This window comes from Procambarus clarkii, chromosome 19, assembly GCF_040958095.1.
Source record: "Procambarus clarkii isolate CNS0578487 chromosome 19, FALCON_Pclarkii_2.0, whole genome shotgun sequence".
In the NCBI taxonomy this organism is placed as follows: domain Eukaryota; kingdom Metazoa; phylum Arthropoda; class Malacostraca; order Decapoda; family Cambaridae; genus Procambarus; species Procambarus clarkii.
The window spans coordinates 30244491-30270508 of record NC_091168.1 but is presented as its reverse complement, the minus strand read 5'-3'; the positions used below and the strand labels follow the sequence as shown (position 1 = coordinate 30270508).

The 26018-nt window shown below is 46.1% G+C and overlaps 1 protein-coding gene across 1 annotated transcript in view; it reads right to left on the bottom strand.

Annotated features, from left to right (window-relative positions):
- Positions 1–1531: 1531 nt before the first annotated feature.
- LOC138366386 (sericin-2-like) overlaps positions 1532–26018 on the bottom strand; it is a gene marked incomplete at its 5' end in the record, with an annotated part of 35328 nt that continues 10841 nt past the window's right edge. Inside the window, one exon of the mRNA XM_069327427.1 lies at positions 1532–1651. Within this exon, the coding sequence (XP_069183528.1) occupies positions 1532–1651 (120 nt within the window). The remainder of the gene's footprint in view (positions 1652–26018) is intronic.

Genomic DNA, 26018 nt, shown 5'->3' with positions numbered 1-26018 from the left:
ATTACCGGCCGGCCGTCTTGATAACGAAGTCCTGCACAACGTCCCAAATTATTTTCTGAAGACGTCCACCTTTGTTCCAGCAATATTTCTTATGCTTGCTGGGAGGGTGTTGAACAGCTGTGGACCTCTGATGTTCAGTGTTCTCTGATTGTGCCTATGGCACCTCTACTCTTCACTGGTTTTATTCAGCATTTCCTTCCGTACCTTTCACTCCAGTATGTTGTTATTCAACTGTGCAAATTTGGGACCTGGCCCTCCAGTATCTTCCATGTATATATTATTTGATACCTTTCTAGTCTCCTTTCCAGAGAAAACATTTTGAGAGCTTTGAGACGGTCCCAATAGTTTAGATGTTTTATCGTGTCTATGCGTGCCGTATATGTTCTCTGTATTCCCTCTAATTCAGAGATCTGTCCTGCTCTGAAAGGTTAAGTGAGTACCGAGCAATACTCATGACGGGACAGTACCACTGAATTGAATAGTAAGAGCATATATGTGGAATTATCTTGATTTGTAGGTTCTCATAATCCATTTTTTAATTTTTCAAGCATTGGCTATAATTGCTTTATTATGTTCAATAGATGTTAGGTCGTCTGATGTTATGATTCCCAGATGCTTTACACGTCGTGTTCCTTCAGTGAGGAGATCTGAATGTGTCTTGGTTTACTGTGGTTCGTTTTTCTAAGTTTTTCTCATACCTCCGTATCCGAATTTTTCACTGTTAAGTAATTATCAAAAGAAGGTACCAAGCCGGGGAGAGTTTTGTAGCTTTTTCACTGTTGAACTTTTCACTGCGACTTTCTGTTGCCTAATTGTAGATTTTAATTATATTAGTCCATAGTTTTCAGTGTCTTCCACATAAGTAATTTTTGTGTTTATTTTCGTAGCGTGTACAGAGAATGACAGTAAGCTGTAGCATGTATTTTGTTTATATCTAACACGAGAATGTGAAAAAGCAGTGGTGCAAGGACTGTGCCCTGAAGTACAGAGTTCTTCACTCTGCTTGGACTTGATTTTGTTGGATTAACAAGAATGTCAAACATCAGTTTGACATTTGACAAGAATACAGTCTCTGTATTCTCATAAACCCAATGTACCTTCTTGTACATTAATAAATAAATAAACAAATAAATATTAACTGTTACTCTTTGCATTCTGTTTGACAGCAAAGTGACTATCCATCACCCTACTTTACCCGCTATTCTTATTGATCTCATTTTATTGACCATAACGCCATGGTTATATTTATCAAGTGTTACTGCAAAGTATCTTTATATAACATCACCTTCTTGTTTCTGTTGCTTCTGTGGTTGAGTCATAATGGTTGAGTAACTGTGGAAGACAGGATCTCTCCCCAGTAAATCCATGTTGATCTGGCTGGTGAAATTTATTGTTCTGCATAAAACTGAAGAACTGATTCCTAATTACTCTTTCAAAAACATCAACTACGTGTGACGTTAGTGCAACTGGTCTAGATTTTCTAGCCAACGCTTTACTACCCCCCTTGTGTAGTGAAGCTATATCCGCTCATTTAAGGGCTTCTGGTGTCTCCAGGAGCCAATCTCAGCTTCTGAGATCTGAGCTTCAGATGAATCTGAATCTCAGATCTCAGATGAATCCGAATCTCAGCTTCTTCCTCATACTTCCCTGACTGCTCATAGTAATGGAAATTGACATTTTATAAATAAAAAGCTGCAAGAGTCTTGACCCGCAGCTAAGTGCATGGGGGGTATGTTGTAAGTTTCATTTCCAGAGTGTTCTGTGCTGCGTTAATACCAGTTATTTTGTTTGAGTTGTGAATATCGTTCATCAAGAAGCTGTCTGGATCTTCAACTTTCATGTTGCTCATTGTGGTGTTAAGTATATTCTGTTTCCTGTTGGGGGGGGGGGTGACTTAACTAATTTCTTTGTCGTCCTTTGTGTATGAAGCTTTACTTGTCAGTCTAGATCCTATACTGGTGCAAGTTTTTAATTTTGACTTTATAAATGTGAAAAAAAGTATTTTGGATTTATTACTCATTACAGTACACACTAATAAGGAGTCAACCCCACCACCTCACAGCACTCACAAGGAGGTAGATAACCCCACCACCTCACAGCACTCACAAGGAGGTAGATAACCCCACCACCTCACAGTACTCACAAGGAGGAAGATAACCCCACCACCTCACAAGGAGGTAGATAACCCCACCACCTCACAGTACTCACAAGGAGGTAGATAACTCCACCACCTCACAAGGAGGTAGATAACCCCACCACCTCACAGCACTCACAAGGAGGGGAGGAACCTCGCTACAAGACCAAACAACATTTGGAAACCACAGATAAATTAACACAATTAAGTAATATACATCTAAAATATATAATAGCATATATGTTTTATGCTCCATCATATTTTACTGCCGGCGTAATAATATAATAGTAGATTAACCAAGACAAATAAGTAGTGGGGGAAAAACCAGTTCTCTCCACTCTGATAAAGAAGCAATTAATATTCTGAATAAATTGACTCCAGAACAATTCACATATGTTAAAATTAACAGAATCGTATTGAAAGTGTAAATCTTTTAATGTATCAGAGGCACTTATAAGCAGACGTTGGTCTAATAGATCTCAGAGGGAGTGACCCACACTGGTTGTGTCAGCTGCTGACCACAGTCTAATAGATCACAGGGGATGTATATCACACGCACTTAGTGTCAGCTACCGGTGTTGGTATACTTGGGAAGTATATCACCCGTGTCTGCTACAGGGATAGCTCAAGTAGATCACCGGGGAGTTACGTTATACTTCTTCAGCTGTTGTGAATGTGTGTAAGGGTTCAGTCATATGGTCCTTCGGGCCCTTCCAACTATCTTCGGTAACCACCAGCAGTTAGAACTGGAGGTGACCTCGTTCCTAGAAGTGTTGAGTCACTCAACTCCTTGCAGTCAGTGTTGATATCAGGTATTCTAAGGTCATCTTAGGCGGGGACTCCTCCAGAGACTGAATGAACCCACGAAGTGTTACCCCAAGATTGAGGTGCTGCTGTGGTGAGGACCCCAGGGATGGCCCTCACACAGCTGGCCACGCCCACGGGGACGACCCCTCACACAGCTGGCCACGACCACGGGGACGACCCCTCACACAGCTGGCCACGCCCACGGGGACGACCCCTCACACAGCTGGCCACGCCCACAGGGACGACCCCTCACACAGCTGGCTACGACCAGTATATCGTGAGTATATAACAACCAGCAAGGTGTCAACAAGTTCAAAGAGACATACCCTCTGTACTGGGTTGTCAGAGAGGAACCTTTGTCATTAATTACCCGTTGTAATTACAGTGAGGGCTACAGGCGTTGGTCTAATAGATCACCTGGGGAGCATGACTCGATTAATTCCACCTGCTCACTCCTCTGAGTGGGATGTGAAGGAGAAAGAAGTCTGTGCATCACGTGTTGTGAGTAAAAACTTGAATCTTGGGTTTTACGAACAATGAAAACTGATTTCGAAGGTGAATAAGCTGTGTGGTGTTGAGTGAACTATTGTTCACTGTAATTACACTCGCCCACTGATCCTTAAATGTTAGGAGTGTTCTACCTCTTTTACCTGTTCTTATGGCATCATTTTATATATATATATATGTCGTACCTAGTAGCCAGAACTCACTTTTTGGCCTACTATTCAAGGCCCGATTTGCCTAATAAGCCAAGTTTTCCTGAATTAATATATTTTTTCTAATTTTTTTCTTATGAAATGATAAAGCTACCCATTTCATTATGTATGAGGTCAATTTTTTTTTATTGGAGTTAAAATTAACGTAGATATATGACCGAACCTAACCAACCCTACCTAACCTAACCTAACCTATCTTTATAGGTTAGGTTTGGTTAGGTAGCCGAAAAAGTTAGGTTAGGTTAGGTTAGGTAGGTTAGGTAGTCGAAAAAACATTATTTCATGAAAACTTGGCTTACTAGGCAAATCGGGCCTTGCATAGTAGGCTGAGAAGTGCGTTCTGGCTACTAGGTACGACATATATATATATATATATATATATATATATATATATATATATATATATATATATATATATATATATATATATATATATATATATATATATATATATATCAGGCAAATGCAGCCTTATATTTTGGTAGCAGTCTTTGCTGTAGGCAAATGTTAATGAATGTGATGGGAAGAGTGAGAGGAATGATTCCAGCACAAATGTTATGTTTATTTTCCTTACATTTTTCTTCACTTGGGAAGGAAGTTAGAAAATTAACTCTCCAAAGTTCATTTTTACAGTTTTCTTTGGCCTGACGCTAAGAGACGCGTTTCCTTAACTCTTAATAACATTGTCAACGGCAGAGTCCAAATGATTTAATAGATTCTTGTTATGTGATTTACACCCGAGGATGAGGTGAAGGTGATGAGGTGAGGGTGATGAGGTGAAGGTGATGAGGTGAAGGTGATGAGGTGAAGGTGATGAGGTGATGAGGTGAAGGTGATGAGGTGAAGATGAGTATATCTCTGGTGATAGTCTGGTTATGTATAGAGACTACTGTGTTCATATATAGGTCCTCGCTGCGTGTGAATAACTGCTGCTTGAGAGGGAATTGGTTTAGAAAAGGTTGCCTCGTCTTATATACTGAATTCGTTGGGGCTGACAGTCCCCAAGTGGACAGGTGAAGGCATAGACAACATTCGTCTCCTTCAAGGTGTGTTGTTTGGTGTCTAGAGAGTTCTTGATGAGCAAGTTGGCACTCTTCTCGCTCTTGTAGTATATTATTACTTCAATTGTCTGGTTGGTGTCAGTGGGTTATCTTGAGATGATTTCGGGACTTTAGTGTCCCCGCGGCCCGGTCCTCGACCAGGCCTCCACCCCCAGGAAGCAGCCCGTGACAGCTGACTAACACCCAGGTACCTATTTTACTGCTAGGTAACAGGGGCATAGGGTGAAAGAAACTCTGCCCATTGTTTCTCGCCGGCGCCTGGGATCGAACCCAGGAGCACAGGATCACAAGTCCAGCGTACTGTTCGCTCGGTCGACCGGCTTGTGTTTCAATAATTTCTATCAATAATGTTTTTCAGGACCTTCTCTTCCGTCTTGTGGTGCCCGGGGAGAAGATCTTGAAGATTATATGAATATTAGGAACCGACGGTGTACTGTTGTATCTAAGGTCGCATGGCGGCTCACCTCCCTTGTGAGGAGTTCTTCGACATATCTTCAACCACGTGGCCTGGACGGTAGAGCAACGGTCTCGCTTCATGCAGGTCAGCGTTCAATCCCCGACCGTCCAAGTGGTTGGGCACCATTCCTTACCCCCTTCGTTCCCTCCCAAATCCATATCCTGATCCCTTCCAAGTGGTATATAGTCGTAATGGCTTGGTGCTTTCCCTTTATAATTCCATTCCCTTCAACATATCCATTAGAGTATCCATTATTGACCTGCCTTACTCTACCAGTATTGACCATTACCTGCCTTACACTACCACTATTGACTAGGACCTGCCTTACACTACCACTATTGACTAGGACCTGCCTTACACTACCACTATTGACCAGGACCTACCTTACACTACCAATATTGACCAGGACCTGCCTTACACTACCACTATTGACTAGGACCTGCCTTACACTACCACTATTGACTAGGACCTGCCTTACACTACCAATATTGACCAGGACCTGCCTTACACTACCCAGTTCCTCGTCAACCTGCTCCCAGCTGGAGCTGTGTGGGGAAGGGGGGGGGGCGAGGATGACGTACCCATTGACAACACTCTCAAGGTTGTCAACCATGACACTCATTCTTAGCATTAAGACACATTCCCATGAACAAATGGGACGCAGACGCAGGTTCGAATCCTCGTCACTGCCCTTATGGATTAGTTCATTTGATGCATCACGTTAGTGTGATCTGTGTGTGTGACACATTCCCATGCTAGTTCCCGTAGTGTAGACTGCAGAGTGAAGCCACCAAGATACAGCAGGCATTTACCCTCTGGATCACAACACTAATGCGCTGGAACAGGAAACTGGCCGCTCTTGAGTCTCTTGTTTGACTAATAAGTTCCTCACCCACCTCCTTTTGGGAATTTAAGTGAACATTTACCCCAGGCGTCCAGGGTCTCAGAACCTAATTCTAAGGGTCTCAAGTAACAGGTTCCCAGGTCAAGGAACAACTTCCCCGGACAAGGAACAACTTCCCAGGTCAAGGAACAACTTCCCTGGTCAAGGAACAACTTCCCTGGTCAAGGAACAACTTCCCTGGTCAAGGAACAACTTCCCTGGACAAGGAACAACTTCCCAGGTCAAGGAACAACTTCCCTGGTCAAGGAACAACTTCCCTGGTCAAGGAACAACTTCCCTGGTCAAGTAACAACTTCCCTGGTCAAGGAACAACTTCCCAGGTCAAGGAACAACTTCCCTGGTCAAGGAACAACTTCCCAGGTCAAGGAACAACTTCCCTGGTCAAGGAACAACTTCCCTGGTCAAGGAACAACTTCCCAGGTCAAGGAACAACTTCCCTGGTCAAGTAACAACTTCCCTGGTCAAGGAACAACTTCCCAGGTCAAGGAACAACTTCCCTGGTCAAGGAACAACTTCCCTGGTCAAGGAACAACTTCCCCGGTCAAGTAACAACTTCCCTGGTCAAGTAACAACTTCCCTGGTCAAGTAACAACTTCCCCGGTCAAGTAACAACTTCCCCGGTCAAGGAACAACTTCCCTGGTCAAGTAACAACTTCCCTGGTCAAGTAACAACTTCCCTGGTCAAGTAACAACTTCCCTGGTCAAGGAACAACTTCCCTGGTCAAGGAACAACTTCCCTGGTCAAGGAACAACTTCCCTGGTCAAGGAACAACTTCCCTGGTCAAGGAACAACTTCCCTGGTCAAGTAACAACTTCCCCGGTCAAGGAACAACTTCCCTGGTCAAGTAACAACTTCCCCGGTCAAGGAACAACTTCCCTGGTCAAGGAACAACTTCCCTGGTCAAGTAACAACTTCCCTGGTCAAGTAACAACTTCCCCGGTCAAGGAACAACTTCCCTGGTCAAGTAACAACTTCCCCGGTCAAGGAACAACTTCCCTGGTCAAGTAACAACTTCCCCGGTCAAGGAACAACTTCCCCGGTCAAGTAACAACTTCCCTGGTCAAGTAACAACTTCCCCGGTCAAGGAACAACTTCCCCGGTCAAGTAACAACTTCCCCGGTCAAGGAACAACTTCCCCGGTCAAGGAACAACTTCCCCGGTCAAGGAACAACTTCCCCGGTCAAGTAACAACTTCCCCGGTCAAGGAACAACTTCCCCGGTCAAGTAACAACTTCCCCGGTCAAGGAACAACTTCCCCGGTCAAGGAACAACTTCCCCGGTCAAGGAACAACTTCCCCGGTCAAGGAACAACTTCCCCGGTCAAGGAACAACTTCCCCGGTCAAGGAACAACTTCCCCGGTCAAGGAACAACTTCCCTGGTCAAGTAACAACTTCCCTGGTCAAGTAACAACTTCCCCGGTCAAGGAACAACTTCCCCGGTCAAGTAACAACTTCCCCGGTCAAGGAACAACTTCCCCGGTCAAGGAACAACTTCCCCGGTCAAGGAACAACTTCCCCGGTCAAGTAACAACTTCCCCGGTCAAGGAACAACTTCCCCGGTCAAGTAACAACTTCCCCGGTCAAGGAACAACTTCCCCGGTCAAGTAACAACTTCCCCGGTCAAGTAACAACTTCCCCGGTCAAGTAATAACTTTCCCGGTCAAGTAACAACTTCCCAGGTCAAGTAACAACTTCCCCGGTCAAGTAACAACTTCCCTGGTCAAGTAACAACTTCCCCGGTCAAGGAACAACTTCCCCGGTCAAGTAACAACTTCCCTGGTCAAGTAACAACTTCCCCGGTCAAGTAACAACTTCCCTGGTCAAGTAACAACTTCCCCGGTCAAGGAACAACTTCCCCGGTCAAGGAACAACTTCCCTGGTCAAGGAACAACTTCCCCGGTCAAGGAACAACTTCCCTGGTCAAGTAACAACTTCCCCGGTCAAGTAACAACTTCCCCGGTCAAGTAACGAGCGCAACTCATTCATCAATCGAGACTAATCACTTGCCTCGTGTCCAGGACCCAATAATTAACATCAGTCAGCGGACCGTAATACAAGTTTTTGTTGGACTGTTGAGCCCTTGTGTTGCTGCCTCGCCCGGCAACACTGCAACGGTGCCCTGCTATGTTGTATAGTCCTTCACTGTTGTGTTGTATAGTCCTTCACTGTTGTGTTGTATAGTCCCTCACTGTTGTGTTGTATAGTCCCTCACTGTTGTGTTGTATAGTCCCTCACTGTTGTGTTGTATAGTCCTTCACTGTTGTGTTGTATAGTCCTTCACTGTTGTGTTGTATAGTCCTTCACTGTTGTGTTGTATAGTCCCTCACTGTTGTGTTGTATAGTCCTTCACTGTTGTGTTGTATAGTCCCTCACTGTTGTGTTGTATAGTCCCTCACTGTTGTGTTGTATAGTCCCTCACTGTTGTGTTGTATAGTCCCTCACTGTTGTGTTGTATAGTCCTTCACTGTTGTGTTGTATAGTCCTTCACTGTTGTGTTGTATAGTCTTCACTGTTGTGTTGTATAGTCCCTCACTGTTGTGTTGTATAGTCCCTCACTGTTGTGTTGTATAGTCCTTCACTGTTGTGTTGTATAGTCCCTCACTGTTGTGTTGTATAGTCCTTCACTGTTGTGTTGTATAGTCCCTCACTGTTGTGTTGTATAGTCCCTCACTGTTGTGTTGTATAGTCCCTCACTGTTGTGTTGTATAGTCCCTCACTGTTGTGTTGTATAGTCCTTCACTGTTGTGTTGTATAGTCCTTCACTGTTGTGTTGTATAGTCTTCACTGTTGTGTTGTATAGTCCCTCACTGTTGTGTTGTATAGTCCTTCACTGTTGTGTTGTATAGTCCCTCACTGTTGTGTTGTATAGTCCCTCACTGTTGTGTTGTATAGTCCTTCACTGTTGTGTTGTATAGTCCTTCACTGTTGTGTTTCATAGTCCTTCACTGTTGTGTTGTATAGTCCTTCACTGTTGTGTTGTATAGTCCTTCACTGTTGTGTTGTATAGTCCCTCACTGTTGTGTTTCATAGTCCTTCACTGTTGTGTTGTATAGTCCTTCACTGTTGTGTTGTATAGTCCTTCACTGTTGTGTTGCATAGTCCTAACTGCTATATTTTCCAGAGCTCATTATTATTTTTTAACTCATTGCTATGTGTTCAATGTGGTATATTGTATGTAATTATTGTAGTATTTCCCAGTGTTCACTGTTATTTTATAGTTCTCACTGCTGCATTTTCCAAGTGATCAGTGCCATATCTTCAGTGATCATCGCTATGTCTCAGTTCACAGTGTTACGTTTCCAGTGCTCATTGCAATATTTTTCCAGTGCTCAGTGATATATGCTGCACTATACTGCACCATGAGTGGCTCACCACACCACAGTGTTGTGGGAGTGGTGTGTTAACGACCGTCTTAGCACCTTACCCGGGTACTTTCCAGTTTTATGGTTAACTATTCCTTCATCACACCATCACACCACCACATGACTACACCGCGACACCACAACACCACACCACCAACACAACACCACCACCACACCACGACATCACTACACACACCACCACACCACAACATGACTATACCACAACACAACACTACACTACACCACAACATGACTATACCACAACACAACAACACTACACCACAACACAACACAATATCACCACCACACCACACAACACCACCACCACACCACGACCGGGGCAGCATTTTAAGACTTGTTCAACCCTTTACCCATTTTTAAAGACCACATTAATGTTAAATTTCTCAAGTGTTTGGGAGACTTATAAACAATTCACTCGTTATTCCCGCCACAGAAAATGTTACAAAAATCCCCCACACTTAAGAAATTTAATATTAATATGGTGGTTAGAAACGTAACAACAGTTAACAATGTGGTGGCAGGTGTGTGGTGGCAGGTGTGTGGTGCTCAGCCACACGTGAAGTGTGATCAGGTGTGTAATGGTCAGGCAGGGAACTCTTTTGTCCAGATATCTTGTACAACATCAATATTTTCTTCGTACTGAACAAGCTTCTCATTCCTTGTTTCGCTGTTAAAGTTTGAGTGATCACGTGACTCCAGTGAAGAGAGTTCGGCTTATAGTAATTACTCCTCCGGTAGAAATATAAGAGAATGGAGACTATAGGATATATGAATAATACTTTAAATAATATTCCTCCTCGGTTGTATTAAATGATTAATTTTTGGTTGCAAAAATTGCTTCACATGTTGTTAATTAGTGCAAATATGTTTTAATATTAGTGTTCTGAGTTGGCTTGCTTTCATCAGATTTTATTGACATTTTTAATTTGATAACGTTTTATTTAAAATCAATTACCTTTATCTGTTCTGTTTCTGAAATTATTAATTACTGTGTATATTCTACAAAACACCTGTGTGTAAAACTAGTAGGGTAAGGCTTACCATGAGCTATGGGAAGGGAAAGCTCTCAGCCAGCTAACAGGAGTCAGCAGTCGTCTGCTCCTGTACCCTCCTGTGTGTAAAACTAGTAGGGTAAGGCTTACCACGAGCTATGGGAAGGGAAAGCTCTCAGCCAGCTAACAGGAGTCAGCAGTCGTCTGCTCCTGTACCCACCTGTGTGTAAAACTAGTAGGGTAAGGCTTACCATGAGCTATGGGAAGGGAAAGCTCTCAGCCAGCTAACAGGAGTCAGCAGTCGTCTGCTCCAGTACCCACCTGTGTGGAAAACTAGTAGGGTAAGGCTTACCATGAGCTATGGGAAGGGAAAGCTCTCAGCCTGCTAACAGGAGTCAGCAGTCGTCTGCTCCAGTACCCACCTGTGTGTAAAACTAGTAGGGTAAGGCTTACCATGAGCTATGGGAAGGGAAAGCTCTCAGCCAGCTAACAGTAGTCAGCAGTCGTCTGCTCCTGTACCCTCCTGTGTGTAAAACTAGTAGGGTAAGGCTTACCACGAGCTATGGGAAGGGAAAGCTCTCAGCCAGCTAACAGGAGTCAGCAGTCGTCTGCTCCTGTACCCACCTGTGTGTAAAACTAGTAGGGTAAGGCTTACCATGAGCTATGGGAAGGGAAAGCTCTCAGCCAGCTAACAGGAGTCAGCAGTCGTCTGCTCCAGTACCCACCTGTGTGGAAAACTAGTAGGGTAAGGCTTACCATGAGCTATGGGAAGGGAAAGCTCTCAGCCTGCTAACAGGAGTCAGCAGTCGTCTGCTCCTGTACCCTCCTGTGTGTAAAACTAGTAGGGTAAGGCTTACAATGAGCTATGGGAAGAGAAAGCTCTCAGCCAGCTAACAGGAGTCAGCAGTCGTCTGCTCCTGTACCGTCCTGTGTGTAAAACTAGTAGGGTAAGGCTGACCATGAGCTATGGGAAGAGAAAGCTCTCAGCCAGCTAACAGGAGTCAGCAGTCGTCTGCTCCAGTACCCTCCTGTGTGTAAAACTAGTAGGGTAAGGCTGACCATGAGCTATGGGAAGGGAAAGCTCTCAGCCAGCTAACAGGAGTCAGCAGTCGTCTGCTCCTGTACCCTCCTGTGTGTAAAACTAGTAGGGTAAGGCTTACCATGAGTTATGGGAAGGGAAAGCTCTCAGCCAACTAACAGCAGTCGTCTGCTTCAGAATAATGTCAGCATCGCTGGGCGTCTCTCCATGTCATATAGAATTGATATGACTCAATTGAATCCCCCACAAGAAGAACCATCAACGTTTTTAGTTTAGTTCATTTATTATACACCCCATACCCATCTTGTGGGCGGTAGTGGAAAGGGTTACAGAGGCACATAATGGGCTCAGGGACTGAACCCCACAATTCATTTAGCTAAGCAAGTTACAATCTTGATGAACTAGTTACAAAATTCAGTATAAGTCGTCACATCAACAATGGGTTCGAGATCGACCACAAGTACAGGTTCTAAATTAAGCAACTGACATGTGTGGAGAGCTAGTGTCACAATTTATATGTTTGTCCTGCACAACGCCCCCCATCCAGTGGGCAGCGGTGGATAGGTTACACTGCCCCCCATCCAGTGGGCAGCGGTGGATAGGTTACATTGCCCCCCATCCAGTGGGCAGCGGTGGATAGGTTACAATCACTCAGTTACTACCTACAGTTAGCAAACTGGGGATATTTGGCTAAAATTTCTGGTAGCAGATCATTTTGAATGAAATATTTACACATCGCTGGAACATTGGTTATAGAATTGTCTCTAAATTCACGTGTCTTTTCGCACTCCATCACATAGTGACGGAGGGTGTGCGAATAATTTTGTTGACACAGTTTACATTTGGTCAGGTCTACATCGGCAGATAATGAGAATTCCCAGAGATACTTGTAACCGAGTCTAAGCCGAGCAGTAGTTACATCTAGAAGTCTGCTGATTTTATTGGATGAACCATAGATGTGTGGCTCCTCTTGCATGATAGTATGATGATAGATGGAATTACTGGTGTCAATTTCACTTTGCCTCAGATCTACAAGATCTTGTTGAAGTTCTCGGTGTACTGCTGCTCTCAGATTGCTCATTGACAATCCAAGGTTACACTCAACGGCTCCTTTAAAGGCAGATTCTTTGGCTAACTTATCAGCTCTATCATGCATTCGGAGGCCAACATGAGATAGAGACCACATGAGATGGAGGCCAACATGAGATGGAGACCACATGAAATGAACTGTTACCATCATTAATAATTTTGCTGTATTTGTGTCTAGCTTCGGACACGAGCATGTTACAGTTATGTATGTATGTTGGTACATACAGTTATGTATCATGTATGTTGGTACATACAGTTATGTATCATGTATGTTGGTACATACAGTTATGTATCATGTATGTTGGTACATACAGTTATGTATCATGTATGTTGGTACATACAGTTATGTATCATGTATGTTGGTACATACAGTTATGTATCATGTATGTTGGTACATACAGTTATGTATCATGTATGTTGGTACATACAGTTATGTATCATGTATGTTGGTACATACAGTTATGTATCATGTATGTTGGTGCATACAGTTATGTATCATGTATGTTGGTACATACAGTTATGTATCATGTATGTTGGTGCATACAGTTATGTATCATGTATGTTGGTACATACAGTTATGTACCAACAACGGTAGCGAGATGTGAGACAATCTGTGGTCCACCTGCGGCACGTGGGGGCGGGGGCCACACCACGTGCCGCAGGCGAGGGCCACGCCACCCCCCCACGTGCCGCAGGTGAGGGCGGGGGCCACACCACGCCCCCACGTGCCGCAGGTGGGGGCGGGGGCCACACCACGTGCCGCAGGTGGGGGCGGGGGCTACACCACGTGCCGCAGGTGGGGGCGGGGGGCCGCACCACGCCCGTGAGCGACGCCCTCTTGAGCTGGGAGGTCACCACCGTCAACAATTAATTGGGTTACCGCGGGTGAGTTGAGTCATGAGGCGCTCCTACTGAGAAGAAACATCAGACTGTCGTGAGTGAAGGAAAAATATTAAGTGATGGAGAACTTATATATGATGACTTGTGGTCGGTCGTAAAGGCCGCCATGTTGAGGGAGTGATCCGCCTCTCAGGACCAGTGCCGATCTTAAACCATTATTAACAAGGATCTTAAACCATTATTAGTAGGTATCTTAAACCATTATTAACAAGGATCTTGAACCATTATTAGTAGGGATCTTAAACCATTATAACCTTGTGTCAGTATCATACATCTAGTATGATACTGACACATGTGCAAGCAACGTCACAATAGGCCTATACTGTCTTGAAAATATACATTCAAAACTCCGCATTATGTAAATATAATTAATCCTATACCAGCTTATATTTCCTGGTTGCATGTTATGAATGAGTCTTGGAAGACAGATACAGCCCCGCTCCTGTGCCAGGTAAGTCCACCACGGGCTCACCATAGTCCGTGCTACTTGCCCCGCTCCTGTGCCAGGTAAGTCCACTACGGGCTCACCATAGCCCGTGCTACTTGCCCCGCTCCTGTGCCAGGTAAGTCCACTACGGGCTCACCATAGTCCGTGCTACTTGCCCCGCTCCTGTGCCAGGTAAGTCCACTACGGGCTCACCATAGCCCGTGCTACTTGCCCCGCTCCTGTGCCAGGTAAGTCCACTACGGGCTCACCATAGCCCGTGCTACTTGCCCCGCTCCTGCGCCCTGTAAGTCCACTACGGGCTCACCATAGCCCGTGCTACTTGCCCCGCTCCTGTGCCCTGTAAGTCCACTACGGGCTCACCATAGCCCGTGCTACTTGCCCCGCTCCTGTGCCCTGTAAGTCCACTACGGGCTCACCATAGCCCGTGCTACTTGGAACGTTTTGTTCCCAGTTGCTGAATCTAAAAGAACAAAATTCAGGACTCCATGGAGCTGTTGCCTATCAGAACACAACAGTATTTCTGAGTATAGCTTCTAGGTGGTTGAGTATACATTGAACTCCTACAATCATGTTTTAAAGTGATTGTATCTGACTGTAGTAGAGAGCCTACAGTCATATCAAAAACGGAATGTATGTCTTAGTCCCTCAGTCTAAGACTCGACCTGTTTCCCACGCTAAAATGATCCTCCGTCATAAAAACATGTATTGAGAGTTGGTCTTACGTTAAAGGAGGCCGCGGGGACCACAACAGGAAGTTTGTGCGTGCGAAAGTCCTCTGGAGTAGTCCCCCGGTCCTTCCCGGTCCTCCCTGTCTCCAGGTCCCTCCGGGTCCCCCTGGTCCTCCAGCGCCCCGGGCGGCCAATGTCAGGTAACCCATTCCGCATGGCGGCCTCCCGCGCAAAAATAGGGCAGAAGGGTGAGGTCGGAATGTAAGGGAGAGAAATGTAGGGCAGAGGATAGGGGGGAGGGGGTTATAGGGCCTGGGGCGGGGTGGTGGGGGGAGGGGGTTATAGGGCATGGGGCGGGGTGGTGGGGGGAGGGGGTTATAGGGCCTGGGGCGGGGTGGTCGGGGGAGGGTAGGAGGTTCTAGTAGTGAGGTCACACCGGCCGCTTCGACTCCTGTTGCCTCCAAGGGCCTGGATAACGACCATTAGCGCACTGCTTGTTTACCGCCAGGCTCCTTGGTGATGGATAACTTGTTTTGGTCTCCATAAACCACTTGTGTTTGGTGACGGCCAGGAGACACTTGTCCTTGACGGCCAGGAGACACTTGTTCTCTACACCAGGAGACACTTGTCCTCGTGTCTACACCAGGCTGTGTAGCTGCTGGCTTATCCCCAGTGTAACTTGCTTAGCCATAACCCTTATGTGGGTCAAGTATGGGCTCCACTACCACCCACAGGATGGGTATGGGGTTCACTACCACTCACAGGGTGGGTATGGGGTCCACTACCACTCACAGGGTGGGTATGGGGTCCACTACCATCCACAGGATGGGTATGGGGTCCACTACCACTCACGGGGTGGGTATGGGGTCCACTATCACTAACAGGGTGGGTATGGGGTCCACTACCACACACAGGGTGGGTATGGGGTCCACTACCACTCACAGGATGGGTATGGGGTCCACTACCACACACAGGGTGGGTATGGGGTCCACTACCACTCACAGGATGGGTATGGGGTCCACTACCACACACAGGGTGGGTATGGGGCCCACTACCACACACAGGGTGGGTATGGGGTCCACTACCACACACAGGGTGGGTATGGGGTCCACTACCACTCACAGGATGGGTATGGGGTCCACTACCACACACAGGGTGGGTATGGGGTCCACTACCACACACAGGGTGGGTATGGGGTCCACTACCACACACAGGATGGGTATGGGGTCCACTACCACTCACAGGATGGGTATGGGGTCCACTACCACACACAGGGTGGGTATGGGGTCCACTACCACTCACAGGATGGGTATGGGGCCCACTACCACACACAGGGTGGGTATGGGGTCCACTACCACACACAGGGTGGGTATGGGGTCCACTACCACTCACAGGATGGGTATGGGGTCCACTACCACACACAGGGTGGGTATGGGGTCCACTACCACACACAGGGTGGGTATGGGGTCCACTACCACACACAGGGTGGGTATGGGACCCATCAAAAATTGCCTAACCAATCAACAAATATTATACACCTCAATAGTGTTACAGGTCAGCAATAAACTGACAGATGTGCAACACAGAGGCTTGGACAGCTGGGCAGGAAGGAAGGTATTGGGCAGTACGGTGAAACTGACGAACAGCGTCGTGGTGGTGGGAGGAGGACGGGTTGGGACGGTGGGAGCTGGGACGAGTACACAGCCTAAGGCCTGTGTTACCTGACCTGGTTCCCAGCGTAAACAAGTGTCCTCCCCCGCCCCCCCTCATGGTACAGTTACGTCCCCTGACATGACCTGGTGGTACTGGCCAGGTACACCCGGGGTACACCCCCCCCCCCCTCCCAGGTACACCCGGCCCCAGACCAGACTGCGGAAGTAAAACGACTCTAGAAATCCTCATGGGACATGGAAGGAACAACCAAGCAGGAGAAGCCATCCACAATATGATAAGGTACGGAAATCTAACCCACCTGGGTCCAGACTTCCCAACTTACGTCAGACAAGGCCACAGTGGTAAACCAGACATAATACTGTCAAACAACCACCACTTCCTAAACACCCGCATAGAAAGGGGTCCTGTGAGCACAAGCGACCACCTACCAATAATAATGACGCTATCAACTAACCCCATTCAGAAACCCTCACCACCAAGACTTCAATACACTAAAACTGACTGGGAAGCGTTCAAAAGCAGTGCACAGGAAATCAGTGTCACAGATTTTAATGGAAAGGAAACATCATGCATAAACGCCGAGTTAAATACATGGATTAACACCATTGAAAAATGCATGACTGATCACATTCCCGTAGCTCACCACATAACGCTCCCACACCCCCCAGCTACTGAGGCGCTCAGGACACTGCAAACCAGATATAACAACCTTCTACAACTCATAACACAACACGGGTGGACGGATGAGCGCAAAAGACTACAAAGGGAACTTCAAGATGAGCTGCAAGATCTGTGCAAAACAGAGTACACCAAACAATGGGATGACCTAATAAGCAATATCCAAGTCGACTACAGAAACCCGGGGAAGTTCTGGAAAAAAGTAAAGACCCTGATGGGAAGCTCTTCTGAGGAAACACCCTACATCATAGACGCCTCAGGAAATAAACTCTATGAGGAGAGAGAACAAGAGCAGGAATTCAGGAAGTTCTGGGAAAAAATATTCAGGATAAACCCGGAAGAAAATTTAAATTTTTGCCCAATTAATGAAAGGGAAATTACAACTCAAGTCGATAACAGAGCTGCAGCACTACTCCCGACGCAAACAATAGACCTTAACAACATACGCGATGACTGCCACCTTATGAAACACATAACCATTGCGGAGGTCCATAAAACAATTATGGGTTTCAAGAACAAGGCGCCGGGCAACAGCAAAATAAATAAGATGGTATTATCCAGCCTACCAGTGATTGCACTCCATCAATACACATGTATCTTAAATGCAGCTCTTGCATCTGGACTATTCCCCACATACTTCAAGAATGCCACAATACGATTAATCCCCAAGCCAGGTAAACCTCCAACCCAAACTGAAAACTACAGGCCAATTTCCCTCCTCGAAGTACCAGGTAAAATATTCGAAAAAATTATCAATCAGAGACTTGTGAAGTACATGGAAGAGGAAGGGAAGTATAACACCAGGCAGCATGGGTTTAGAAACCGCAGAGGGGCCCATACAGCTATAGCCCTGATCTACGAGCATATAGCCAACGCAGTGTCGAAAAAAGATCAGTGTAATATAGTGCTTAGGGACGTCTCGAAAGCCTTCGATAAAGTGTGGCACACAGGCCTAAAATATAAGATATCTGAACTAGGACTTCCTGAGAGATTTACAGCTACTCTCTGCAGCTTTATAGACAATAGAACTGCTAGGCTTAATATCGGCAGCTACTTGGGTGACGTAATAGAACTGAAAAGTGGAGTACCACAAGGAAGCTGCCTCTCCCCCACTCTATTCAACATATATACAGCTGACCTACCCCAACCCCAACATGGAGAATACATCACATACGCTGATGATGTTACCCAAATAATATGCCAACCGGGCCCATCAAAGCCGCTACTAGCCGACAAGACCAAGGCAGCCATTGAACTCATAAACAACTTTGAGAAGCAATGGAAAATTAGCACCAACAAACAAAAGTTCCAAATAATACACATTGCGAAAAGAAACCCTGACCCCATCATCCTTGATAACCAGCCCATCCAATATGCGGAGGTAGGCAGAATACTGGGACTTATGATAAATAGAACAGGGATACAAATTCATGTAAGGGACCGACTAAACAAAGCCAAAGCAGCATTAGGAAAACTGAGAAGATTCCGAAGCCTCAGTACTAACATTCAGATCCACCTATATAAGGCTCTAGTTCGGCCGCATCTAGAATATCCCCCAGTACCACTACACACCATAAAGAAAACTAACATGCAGAAACTGCAAGCAGTACAAAATAAGGCGCTAAGGAGAGCAGCAAAACACCGTCCACCATATGATCAGACAATCCAGGAGCTCCACGAACTCCTGAACATACAGCCACTAAACATCAGACTGCAGCACCAAGCCATCAGGGTGTGGAACACCATCGAAATGTTAGAGGACCCAATGTTTGAAAGATTACTCCAAGATGAGACGCCCCGCTCCCACAGCTGGTGGCCCAAGATGAGACGCCCCACTCCCACAGCTGGTGGCCCAAGATGAGACGCCCCGCTCCCACAGCTGGTGGCCCAAGAGCCTCGATTCTCTGGACGAAAACCCCGCCCCACAGTATATAATCCCAAGATGAGTTATATATGTATATATATGAACAGTTCATATATGTGTATGTATGAACAACTCGATAAATAATATGTATGACAACTCGATAAATAATAATAATAAAATAAAGAGCATTAAACAGAATAACGTGTGTGGAAGCATCGGAGTGTGTATATATGAATGCTACACAGTATTCATCTATGGACATCCATATATGGTGAAACACATGTGAAGAACCTCTCACACACTCACAGCTCCCTGACAAGAGGGAGCCAGCTTAGCTTAGCTGCCAACACCCACACATGGTGTCAGCAAGGCGGACAGCCCGCCTGCTTTCATACCTCTCACTGTATTTCCCACTTCTATACTTCCCTTCACCTATGCCTCTCCTTCCTCTTTACTCCCCAAAAAAAAAAAAAAAAAAAAAAAAAAATCCTCAGCAGGCAAATAACTGGTAAGCTTCGGTCTTGGAGCTCATGATTACTTAGTGTTTAGGCACTCACCTTGTTGTACTTGCGGGGGGATGAGCTACGGCTCCTGGGCCCCGCCTCTTAATCGACTGGTGTATACGTTCCATAGCCTATTAGGCTCTGTTATTGCGACATCTGGAACTGTGTGGAGTCAGCCTCCACCACATCACTTCCTGGCGATATCTATTCGTTAATTATGAGAAATTCTTTCTAACGTCTCTGTGGGTCATTTATGTACTCAGTTTCCACCTGTGTCCCCTGGGTCGCGCGCCAGCTGAGCTAACTAGTTTGTTCTTGTCTGAACTGTTGATTTAAAATGTTATTAGATAACATAACACTGAGACTAGCAAGTACTTGGGTGTTCTTTGGTTGGCACTGCCTAGGGTGGGCACTGCCTGAGGTTGGCACTGCCTAGGGTGGGCACTGCCTAGGGTTGGCACTGCCTAGGGTTGGCACTGCCTAGGGTGGGCACTGCCTGAGGTTGGCACTGCCTAGGGTGGGCACTTGGCAATAAACCTCTCGCGAGGTTTATAAAGATGATTCAATTTATCTCTTGTCAGTTCTTTGAGTTTTGAATTTTGTTTTGTACTTGATCCTTTCTTCTGTTGCTTTTTCCTGATCGACCAGGTACTTGGGTGGACCAGGTACTTGGGTGGACTAGGTACTTGGGTGGACCAGGAGCTTGGGTGGACCAGGTACTTGGGTGGACCAGGTACTTGGGTGGACCAGGAGCTTGGGTGGACCAGGTACTTGGGTGGTCCAGGAGCTTGGGTGGTCCAGGAGCTTGGGTGGACCAGGAGCTTGGGTGGACCAGGAGCTTGGGTGGACCAGGTTGTTGGAAATTTCCAACAGTTACTCTCATCCCTAATACAACAGGATGTATTTCCTGTATTAGGCTTCATACACTTCTAATATTCATTTAATAATCTTTAATACACCAGGATGTATTTCCTGTATTAAGCGTAATAATTAACTAACACTACTAATATGTATTTTAGTATTGTAGAATTTACTGTATTAGGTTGTGGAACATCATGTAATTTCTCCTAGAACTGTGTAGTGTTGCGTCAGCCACTCAGGAGACTAAATTTCCATACCTATAGATTTAACACAAGTGTAACCATTTATTTTCCTTTATTAGGAATAGTTATTTAGTAATAGGTTTACTCTTAGTATGCAACAGTTTACTGGAATTCCTGAAACCCAGCTTAATCGCTGTTCCAGTAAATAACATCATAACCGACATTATTTCCACCACCAAGCCCGTATTGTTTTATTTGTGTCGTCTACATTAACTGACGTGCACTGTGAGAATCAAACATCACCACATAAAATATTTATCTTAATCATCAAGAGTGTTCATACACGCCACCTTCCCTATTTAGCGTTAATATATAAATATAATTTATGCTCGAATCCTCACGGCGAGCTATTGCGCATGCGCGACTTTGGAGAGGGAGGAGAGGACTCTCGCCATATTCGCGGTCAACAAGTGGTGCTCCGCAGCGGTCCGATAAATCTTACCATCCTGAAGACATCTTTACATCCATAGACGTTAGATTGAGGACGCAGCTTACCAAAATCACGGACACCAGTTCGGCAGGCATTTTTACCTCATTTGTTCTATTTAATGAGCTCTTAAATAAGATCATGTAGGTGCCATGTCGTTATGATGCGGGCGTAAAAATAATCTCATCATGGTGCAACACCCTGAGGAAGCGTGTGACCGCCATACCCTCACGTGCGCCAAGTATCCCTATCTCAAACTGTTTACAGCCTGATGTACAGTGGACTGCATCTACGTCCCCTGTCACAGCTGAGATATAAACAGTTTTCATTGTAGATAGTACTTTATTATTCAGAGTCCATATACATATATCTATATATCTGATACTGCCAGTTATGCATTATTGATCTTCACATTGCAGTAGTATTTTGCATTACATATTTTACTTATTATCTATGTGTATGCATATTATATTTATTCTTATTATTGCATAATATGTTATACATAGATTAATCTTATAGAATACCCCCCCCCAAAAAAAAATGTGTCATGGGAGGCTGGCTCTAGAATTATATAATTTACAGTCATTGCTTAATTAATAGAATTTATTTATATAATCATAGATCTATAACCCACTGATTTTCTCATTCAATTACTCATTCTGGTCCTTCGAGCTATCTTAGAATTTATCATTATTTTGCATTCTTAAAATTATACATTCTATCAGTATTATACTGGAGCCAGAATTCCCCAAAACTTGGATGGACCAGGTACTTGGGTGGACCAGGTACTTGGGTGGACCAGGTACTTGGGTGGACCAGGAACTTGGGTGGACCAGGTACTTGGGTGGACCAGGTACTTGGGTGGACCAGGTACTTGGGTGGACCAGGAACTTGGGTGGACCAGGAACTTGGGTGGACCAAGTACTTGGGTGGACCAGGTACTTGGGTGGACCAGGAGCTTGGGTCTCTCCCTCGCCTGGTTCAGCTACAGTCCACCGGTCTGGGGTCGACCAAGCGCCTCCGTCAACTCGGGATCATTTCACAAAAAGATAAATCAAAGAGAAGGGAGGAGACAGAGCGATATTAACGGGAACATGTCCCATCAACACGTCCCAAAGTATGGCTGGGATTGGCCACCTGAACGGCCGTTGTCCATGATTCAACATTTCTTCGCCTAACTACACTCAAACTATGATAAATAGATCTTTTATAATTTTGCTGACATCAGTGTGTAATGTTTTATGATACAGACACAAAACAATGACTGTTCTGAATGTGTATATTTAGGAGGTAGACTTGTTACCTGTGTCTCTACCATCTTGTTGGAGGTCAGTGTGGGAGCCGCGGCCACCCTTTAATGGCAGCAGTGGGGACCGACCCGACCCGTCCATGCTGGTTATCTCCCTCGTGGCAATCACAGTATAAAGTTGCATGAGGCTAGCCACAAGCTTTTGGTGTGCTTCCTCATATAGACATAGAAACAGAGAGACATTTTCCTTCGATATAGAAATATATATAAATATCAAAATGTGAAAATATATGGCATTTAAGCTTTCTCTACCTTGTGGTGCTTCCAGGGCTTAGCGTCCCCGCGGCCCGGTCGTCGACCTGGCTTCCTGGTTGCTGGACTGGTCAACCAGGCTGTTGGATACGGCTGCTCGCAGTCTGACGTATGAATCACAGCCTGGTTGATCAGGTTGGTTGACCCTATCTTAAACCAAACTTTAGGAGGGAGATTACGACATATAACAAGAACGCTTTTGTCCTGAAATATTAGAGGTGAAACACAACATATTTTCTTGGCTATTAAATTATGAGGAAATACTCTATTACCGGGAATATTATTGGTGGTGGCCGGGGAGGAGACGGCCGGCCGGAGCCCGGGATCACCACGACCCGTCCTCCCACACACACTTAAAGTCACGTCACACAACATGAAGGAAATTTCCGTTTCCTGGTATGCAAAGGGAGAAAAAACACCGAGGGTCACATTTCTGTTTTATGGACCAGGGTTTGGTTATGCCAAGCTTGGGGCTTGTGGGAAGATGAGGGGATACCTGGTTGATGGGGTTCTGGGAGTTGTTCTACTGCCCAAGCCCGGCCCGAGGCCAGGCTCGACTTGTGAGAGTTTGGTCCACCAGGCTGTTGCTTGGAGCGGCCCGCAGGCCCACATATACCTGGTTGATGGGGTTCTGGGAGTTGTTCTACTGCCCAAGCCCGGCCCGAGGCCAGGCTTGACTTGTGAGAGTTTGGTCCACCAGGCTGTTGCTTGGAGCGGCCCGCAGGCCCACATATACCTGGTTGATGGGGTTCTGGGAGTTGTTCTACTGCCCAAGCCCGGCCCGAGGCCAGGCTTGACTTGTGAGAGTTTGGTCCACCAGGCTGTTGCTTGGTGGACCAAACATAATTCAATGTGTTCCTGATCTTTATTTCTTCTATTTAGAAAAGTTTGAATGGGTCTGGCATTTGATATTTTTCCACACAGGAAATTGATAATGAAATTATAGAGGCATGACACTAAAGGTGACGTCGGGCAGTGGATCACAGTATAGTTATCATACAGGACACAAGCTCGAGCTCTTGGACCCCGCCTTGCTAACACTCGCTTGTCTGTTTTTACTGACTTCCGACCTATTTTTTCTCCATTATATATTTCTTCTACATATATTTCTCTCTAATACACCCCCGGTAAGCAGCCAGTAGCAGCTGTCTAACTCCCAGGTACCTATTTATTGCTAGGTGAACAGAGGCATCAGGTAAAAGAAACTATGCCCAGTGTGTGTGTACTCACCTAATTGTGCTTGCGGGGGTTGAGCTCTGGCTCTTTGGTCCCGCCTCTCAACCGTCAATCAACAGGACGGTGTGTGTGTACTCACCTAATTGTGGCTGTAGGAAACGAGCTTCAGCTCTTGGACCCCACAGTTTTAGATGCATGTTCTATAATGTCATAACACCTGCCCTTCTCCACTATCATCTACGTTATAATGAGTAAAAGCTTAATGTTCCATTTAATTATATCATAAACTCTTTTTTGTGCTGATTCTCCGTTCATTATTTAGTGTTTTTCCCGTGGGAGACCCCCCCCCCCTCGGGTGAGGTCAGAGGTCATGTGACCTGGTGTGACCCAGCCTGGTCCCAGCCAGCCATGGGAACTACACGACATCTGACCCTATTCAGTAAAGTGGGAGGAGGAGAGACAGGCGAGGTCACTGACCCTAAATTACTGAATGGCGATTTTTAAACGTGAAAAGAAGGCGCAAGAATCTTAAAAAAAAGTCATTAATCTTAAAAAAAGGGTTTGAGGAGGGTGGAGAGAAGGTTCTACCTGAGGCCAGAGCTTTGGTGTGGAGGAGATTTTAATGTTTTCCGTCGAGGGTCGGCGGATGGAACCTGACCCATTGTGTCGGTGTGCGAGGGTCACCTGAACCACAGGTCACATGTCCGGTCAACTTGTTTTATGACACACGGAACTGTCCAAGGACTCCACCCTTCCTTCCCCCCCCCCCCACCACCCTCAAGGAGGCGCTCACCACCTTAACAACCCTCCGGATTATACAGGAGTTTAGGAACCTAATCTCGTTGGTCTACTTAATGTCACTGTTTAACAAGACCGTTTCCTACCGGACTGCACCCCCCTTAAACCCCTTGAACCCCTTTCTTTCCTTGCCCAACACGAGTGGCTGCTGGTTTGTTTCAAGCTTAGGTTAGACACATGAGCTTGGGTGGATATAACTAATAGCTACTTCGTATTGATCAAAATAATCTGCTTCGTATCAACAGACCTTCTGCAATATCCTGTATTCTTATATTCTGTTTGAGGAACGGCAACGAAGTCGCAGAAACAGAACCGCTTGGGCTACTTTCTGGTATGCAGAGGAGGGCCCAGGAGCCCAACCTCTCTGGTGCTCTGGGCGCCTCAGTACCTCAAGTCCTCCACAGGTACCTCAAGGGCTGTGGCTGTACACCGCGAGGCCGGCCTCCATTATGTATACACTCGGCCTTGAACGCTTTCAAGAAGAAAATATAAAAATGCCCCAATATAGGAGTGGAGTGAGGCGGCCACAATGAAGTATAAAGTTATCGTCGGCTCCGCCAAGAGGCCAAACACGGTCAATGGGGCGGAAGGATCCAGGGGCCATTGACCGGGATGTTTTAGGCCCGTTTAGTACCGAAAATGACGTCTCCCCGAGGAGCTTAGGTCGTGTGATGCAAGTCTTTTGTCGTCTCTTCAAGATGGGGAAAGAAACCCGAACAACTGAAAACATCGAAGATTGGCTTTAAAAATCTATAAAAAGCAAAACTTTCATTGACGCAATTTTCTGATTTATTTCGTTTAACACAATCTTGTAAATACATAAAAAGAGTTCAATTAATATAATAAAAACTAGAGGTTTATAAGTGATGTGGGGCGCCATAATCCCCCAAGGTACCGCAGGCGGCCGCATTAAAGGCTTCTCGTGACCACTTGGTCCTGAACCTTTTTTTTATGCTTGAGGGCTGAGGAGCGGACTCTTGGGTAGACCCCCAAGACGGCCATTGTGGAGAGGCAATGGTCCGCACTTCCCCTTACGCGACCAGCGGCGGCTGCTGAGGGCGGCCATCACACCCACACTACCGGACACTACCGGACGCCAGGTGCTGCTCCTGCTGGGTGAGGCTCTTGTGGGTGTACGTTGTTCTGGGTGTAGGACTTTTGTATAGCTTAATCTCTATAACAACCGTTGTCACACAACTATACACTACTGACCAGAGAACTGCTACAGTAAACAGTGTTAGAGAGCTGCTGCAGTTAACAGACAGTCTTAGAGTTGACCCCCCATGCCCTCCTCCATAGAGGGTTGACCCCCATGCCCCCCACCATAGAGGGTTGACTCCCCATGCCCCCCACCATAGAGGGTTGACTCCCCATGCCCCCCACCATAGAGGGTTGACTCCCCATGCCCCCACCATAGAGGGTTGACTCCCCATGCCCCCCACTATAGAGGGTTGACTCCCCATGCCCCCACCATAGAGGGTTGACTCCCCATGCCCCCCACCATAGAGGGTTGACTCCCCCTGCCCCCACCATAGAGGGTTGACTCCCCATGCCCCCCACCATAGAGGGTTGACTCCCCATGTCCCCCACCATAGAGGGTTGACTCCCCATGCCCCCACCATAGAGGGTTGACTC